Below are 6620 nucleotides of genomic sequence, written 5' to 3' on the forward strand. Positions count from 1 at the left end.
AGACACATTTCCTGCTGGACTGGCTTCTGCCTCCCTGAATTCACAGCCAAGGTATCTGGCCAGAGCCAGAGTCCTCTTTGCAATGAGCTATTACAAATAACAAGTCTTGGCAGTGTTTTCAGTATTGGCTTTGCAGTGTTTGCCCTTACCTTGCAAATAGCCCTGACTGAAATGCCTCTTGGTTTTTGTCATCTGGAGGACTCAAAGCACTTTGGAAGAGATTAAACTATTCAGGGGTCAGGGAAGTCAAGTGTCTGGAAAGCTGAGGAAATGAAGTCTGGCTCTTTGGTGCACTGGGGAAAGCAGGGTACAAGCGCCTGAGAAAAGTGCAGCTAATTCCTGCACTGCCAGCAGCTGGTTTAACCCATCAGTGCCCCCATTTCCTCTGTAAAACAGGGACAATTGTAGACTCACAGGCTGCTTTGGGTTGGAAAGGACCTTAAAATCATCCCGTTCTGCCCCTGCCATGGGCAAGGGCACCTCACCCTAGAAGATCTGGTTTGCGTCCGAGAGATGTGTTGGTGACAAGAGTCCTGCTGAGCTCCATCCTCAAAGTGTTCCGGATCTTCCCCCTTCTCCCACCTTAGGTTTTGTACTGATGGCAACTAAATGTACTCAGCTTCTAGCTTGTAACTCCCAGGCTATGGAGCGGAGGGCTGGATATAACAGCCAGAGGCCAGCATCGGAGGAGAGGTAAGGTAACCCCAAATGTTCAGGTTAAGACCATGCAAGTCTGGGTCTTAGCAATGATGGAACTGAGTGTATGTCCTGGGTTCAGCTCCAGCAGTCATTTTTCTCCTTCTCAGTAGCTGGTGCAGTGCTGTGTTTTTGACTTTCAGCCTGGGAACAATGCTGATAACACCGATGGTTTTAGTTGTTGCTCAGTGATGTTTACTCTGACCAAGGACTTTCTCAGTCTCATGCTCTGCCAGGGAGGAGGGGAAGCCAGGAGGAAGCAGAGACAGGACACTTGACCCAAACTGGCCAAAGGGGTATTCCACACCACAGCACGTCATGCCCAGGATAGAAACGGGGGGAGTTACCCGGAAGGCCCCGATCGCTGCTCGGGTCGGGCTGGGTATCGGTCGGCGGGTGGTGAGCGGTTGTGTCCTTTTCCCTTGTTATTCCTCTTATCATTATTATTGGTAGCAGTAGTGGTTTGTATTATACCTTAGTTACTGGAGTGCTGTTATCTCAACCCGTGGGAGTTACATTCCTCCGATTCTCCTCCCCATCCCTCCAGGAGCAGGGGGAGGAAAAGGGGGGAAGTGAGTGAGCGGCTGCGTGGTTCTGAGTTACCGGCTGGGCTTGAACCACGGCAGTGTACCTGGTTAAGAGACAGGGATCATGCAGAATATCTCAGATCGGAAGGGACCATAAGAATCATCGGGTCTGTGAGCCTGAGCAGACAGGCAGGGGTGTTCTGTCTGTGGCTGGAGTCCACAGCAGGGCTTGTTACAGCTCATTCCTCTCCCTGTTGGCATAGTCTATGTCAGCAGTCCCTGTGTCTTCCCTTCCAGCTCTGCAACACCGCCTCATGTCCTACCCAAATCACTCCAGTCCCTCATCCTTCATCCTGACAGGCATCCCTGGGCTGGAGGATGCTCAGTTCTGGATCGCCTTCCCATTCTGCACCGTGTACTTTATGGCAGTGCTGGGGAACATCACACTCCTCCTGGTGATTAGGATGGACCCAAACCTGCACTTGCCCATGTTTTACTTCCTCTCCATACTGGCTGCTATTGACCTCCTGCTCACCACTTCCACCGTGCCCAAGCTCCTGAGCATCTTCTGGTTCCAGTCCCATGAGATCACATTTGAGGGCTGTGTGGCCCAGATGTTCTTCATCCACAGCTTCTCCACAGCAGAGTCAGGGGTCCTGCTCGCTATGGCCTTGGACAGATACTTGGCCATCTGCAAGCCCCTGCACTATTCTGCCATCCTGACCGGCCCCACCATTGCCAAGCTGGGTCTGGCTGCTGTGGTACGCGGCATTGTGATCATCACCCCTCTGACATGCATGGTGACCACCCTGTCCTACTGCGGCCCCCGTGTCATTCCCCACTCCTACTGCGAGCACATGTCCGTGGTGAAGCTGGCCTGTGGGGACACCCGGCCCAACAGCATCTATGGGATCACGGCTGCCACCATCATCGTGGGCTTGGACTCCATCCTCATCGCTGTCTCCTACGTGCTGATCCTGAGGGAGGTCACAGGCCTCTCCTCCAGGGAGGCTCATCTCAAGTCTTTTGGCACCTGTGGCTCCCACATTGGAGTCATCCTGCTCTTCTACCTGCCGGGGCTCTTCTCCTTCTACACTCAGCGCTGGGGCCAGAGCATCCCCGCACACCTCCGCATCCTGGTGGCTGACCTCTACCTGCTGGTGCCTCCCATGCTCAACCCTCTCATCTATGGGATGAGGACCAGGCCGATCCAGGAGCGGGTGCTGAGCCTGCTCTGGCAGAAAGGGATCCAGCCTCCAGCCCAGGTCCTGACCTCAGCCCATCACTAATTCCAGGTGGCAAGGAATGGGGTTTGGACCAGGGAATGACGGCAGCAGGATGGTCCCTTCCTCATCTTGGCCAAACTCTGAAAGCTGGAGGCACCACAGAAAGTTTGACTGGTGAAACATTCTTTTTAGCAAGTGAATTCTATGTTCCTGTTCATAAGGGAAAGATAAATAATATCTATTGTGTATCACCTCAGTTCTGTATCACCTCATGACTCTCCATCTCGGCTCTTGATAAAAGACTGTTTCCACTTTGGGTTCCTTGTGCATTCATCCTCCCCAGGTACCCTTGTCACCCAGTCTGTAACTCTCCATTTAGTCACTTGATTCACATTTATTCACTAGTTTTTAGCAGCTGCCTGATCTTGGTGCCTGGCTATGAGGGAGGAGTGGGGGCTGTGCACACGTACACACACTCATCCTGATATATTGGCCTAAACAGTGTTTTCCTCCCAGTCCTGTCTCAAAGCCTTCCTGAAGCATCTGCAGCAGTCACAAAAAGCAAGCTCGCTTGAGAACAGGGTCTCCAGGTCACACTGAAGCCCTGCAGGATCACATGAAGTTTTGCTCCTTTCTTCTTAGGAACACCAAAACAGCATCAGTCATAAAACGTCTACAGGTTTCTTTTCCCCCAATATTTTAATGGGACTCCCTAACGTTCTGTGCTGTGTCTCTCCCCTAAGCAAACAAGCACCTGTAATGAAATTTTGAGAAGCTCCAGTTTGGAGCTCCAGCCTGGAGGTGAGGAGCAGGAGTGTGGATTAGAGACAGAGAGCAAAGATCAGGGACTAAGCTCCTCTCGTTCTCCTCAGCAAAAGCTGTGCCTGAATTTAGCTACAATGAAAACTCCTCTCGTGACACCACACACGGACCCAGCTCTCCTTGTGCCTTCAGCCCATGGAAATCAAGGCATGGGAGGCTGGTCTGAGGTCCTGCGTGTGTCCTGCACTGAGCTAGAGGGAAAAAGGAGGGATAAAGGAGCTGTTGTGAACACCAAACCAAGCTGATAGGTACAGACTCAATTCTTTCAGTGTCTCCTGACCCAGCTGCCTTTGGGTGCCTTCTGGACTATGTACAGCTGTATCCCCACCAGCAATACCCCCCCTGGACAACAGTACAAACTACACACTGCCCATCAACTGAAATACAGCACAGATTGTCCTGCCTGACATGGGCACCAGACCCTTCCAAACCAAGTCTCAGGGTCCTGGTCCAAGCTGGGCCTTGGAAGCACCAGTGGTAGGTGCATTGCTTGGAGCCTGCCAGGCAGTGGATCTATTCTCCAGTTATAGGATTTGCCTCCACTGCAGTGCCTGATGCTGACCAGGTAAGATGCACTGCTCCCAGTATCACCCAATCACCCCCTTCCCTTGGGCATGAATCCAGGCTTGGTGCAGTTCTTCCCATTCCCTTCAGGGAAGCACACCACTGCTTTGCTTTCATACAATCATGGAATGGATTGGTTGGAAGGGACTTGAAAGCTCCCAGTGCCTAAAGGGGCTACAAGAAACCTGGAGAGGGGCTTTGGACAAGGGATGGAGGGACAGGCCAAGGGGAATGGCTTGAACCTGCCAGAGGGGAGACTGAGATGAGCTCTGAGGCAGAAGCTCTTCCCTGGGAGGGTGCTGAGGCGCTGGCACAGGGTGCCCAGAGAAGCTGTGGCTGCCCCATCCCTGGCAGTGTTCAAGGCCAGGTTGGACACAGGGGCTTGGAGCAACCTGCTCTAGTGGAAGGTGTCCCTGCCTAGGGCAGGGGTTGGGGCTGGAGGAGCTTTGAGCTCCCTTCAGCACAAACCAGGCTGGGATCCACGATCAGTAGGCATCACTCTCACCTATGAACTGCCTGATGCAACCAAGGCTCAGGACCTGCTGTGAGATCCCACCTCCCTGCCTCAGATCTTGCACAAACACTGTTTGGGGATTCAGGAGACATCCCAGTTGCTCTGTTGCTTCTGAGTGCAGACAAGAGTGGAAACCCAGAGTTTCCAAAGCATTTTGCTCTCTCTGGCACAACCAAAGGGCTTTTTCTCCACTTCAGATGGATTTCTCCAGTTTACATTCTGTGCATCGGCCTCATGGGCACCGCCGGGCTCTGGAGAGCACCATCGCCCTGAGACCCAGCAAGGTGACACTGAGGGGGAGTGGTGATGACAGAGGCTGGAGCACTGTTGACGATCTCCATGTCCTCAGAGGACAAACAACCTGATCTCTGCCTCTTCTGCCTGCTGTCCCTTAGGGGATTTCCAGAGGCTGGATTAATATGCACGTTGCTGCACACAGAGATGTACTGCTGCAGGTGACAGCCCTACATGTGAGACAGGTACCTGTGCTCATCCTTCCCCTGACACCAGGACCAGAACCTTGGCTTAGGCTGCAGAGGTCCTCTGTGCTGCTTTTCCCTCTGCCAGGTCGCCACATCCCATGATCAGGGCTCTTCAGTGTTGCTGCCACACCGAAAACCCTCCTGAGCCAGGCCCTGGTGCAGGAGAGAACTTGTAGAAGCAAACACACTCTTGCCTTGGCTGTGGGCACCCGAGGCTCTGGATTCAGACACACATCAATGCCTGGAGGTAGGTGGCAACAGATGTCTGTGTGCATGAGTGCACGATGTCTAAGACACAGCTTCTCTGGGCACCCTGTGCCAGCGCCTCAGCACCCTCACAGGGAAGAGCTTCTGCCTCAGAGCTCATCTCAGTCTCCCCTCTGGCAGGTTCAAGCCATTCCCCTTGGCCTGTCCCTACAGGCCCTTGTCCAAAGCCCCTCTCCAGGTTTCTTGTAGTCCCTTTAGGCACTGGAAGCTGCCTGTTGCTCCACTGTCTCTACTTGGATGCCTCCAGCCACTTGGGATGCTCCCAGGTACGCAAGGAATCCATGTGGGAGATGCAGACCATCACTAGAGTCCCAGTTCACACACACGTAGCTCAGAAGGTAAGTGCTTCTGTCCTGACCAGGCTTTCCAGCCAGCAGCTCCTGCAGCAGCTCCAGACCTGGGGCTGAGCCATAGTTCAATAGAGGGTTCAAAGCCCACAAAACCTGTTGCTCTGTTTGAAAACTTCAGATGCTGTTTTCTCAGTTGCCTCCCAAAATCTTCTTGATTCCTCCCACCCTGGAGCTCTCTCCCTGCTGCTTCCACTTCTGCCACACTGGCCATGACTAGTGTTAATTTTAGCCTAAATGACCCTGTTGTGGGGCTTTTCACATGTGAATCTTACTCCATGCTGTTCCTTGGCATGGGACTCATCAGCCAGGGGCTGCCCCACACTTGCTGCTCGCTATGAAGCTGCTGGTGGATGATCATCCAGGCAAGGGCAGGGGCCTGGGGTGGTCACCACCTGCCTGGTCCTGGCCACTGTGTGGGGAGAAGCAGCAGAAGCAGGAGCACAGTTTGGGCACAAATGACTGGGCAGATGCTGCCCACCATGCTCAGGCTCTTCTCCTTGTCTCCCCAAGGTTGTTCCCTGGAGTTTCTCTATAACCTTCAAGCTTCTCCCATCAGAATAAAACCTCAGGAATTAATCTTTTCCTCTTACTACCACTGAGTTTTGCAGGTTTCCCTCATGGCTGAAGGACAGAATGAAGACAGAGCAGCAAAGGCCATTTCATGATCACATTTATCACCCCAGAGCACTTTCAGACACCACTTTTTGCTTTACAGATCTGGAGGAACTGCCTATGCTGTGCCCGTCGCAGGAACCCGGCTGCTCCGGCACAAGCACTGTCTGAAGGAAGCTGGATGCTGACCTGTTTCTCTCCTCTTGCAGCTCATTCCAAAGTGTCAGCTGAGCAACCAACAAAGAAATGAGCCTTTCACAAGCAACAGACTGTAACAGCCCCTTGGTTATCCCTGGTGGCACCCCTTGAAATACAAACTTCTTCACCTTATAGGGTCTTTTGAGCCATAACATCCCATTTATTCACCATTTCTGACCCATTCCCCCCTGCTCCTCATATTCTGCTGTCGTGCTCCCGTATCATGCAAGGGACTAAGGGTTTGGAATCCTGACGTGGCTCTTGCACTGTTGCACAGTGCCCACATTTCCTGCTTTGGTTGTGGACATCGCAGGGCTCATACTGGGCTCCCTTTGTTTAAGCACAAAGCCACATTCTCCTGC

At 52.9% G+C, this 6620-nt stretch overlaps 1 protein-coding gene across 1 annotated transcript; it reads left to right on the forward strand.

Moving 5' to 3' along the window:
* Positions 1-1537: 1537 nt before the first annotated feature.
* Positions 1538-2512, forward strand: LOC104402301 (olfactory receptor 52K2-like). The gene has a single exon (XM_010010145.1). It carries the CDS (start codon positions 1538-1540, stop codon positions 2510-2512), a length of 975 nt encoding a protein of 324 aa, XP_010008447.1.
* The last annotated feature ends 4108 nt before the right edge of the window (positions 2513-6620 follow it).

Source organism: Nestor notabilis, unplaced genomic scaffold (assembly GCF_000696875.1).
Source record: "Nestor notabilis isolate BGI_N333 unplaced genomic scaffold, ASM69687v1 scaffold26640, whole genome shotgun sequence".
NCBI lineage: Eukaryota > Metazoa > Chordata > Aves > Psittaciformes > Psittacidae > Nestor > Nestor notabilis.

Coding starts and splice junctions, on each gene's coding strand:
- LOC104402301 (XM_010010145.1), top strand. CDS start 1,538: ATGTCCTACCCAAATCACTCCAGTCCCTCATCCTTCATCCTGACAGGC.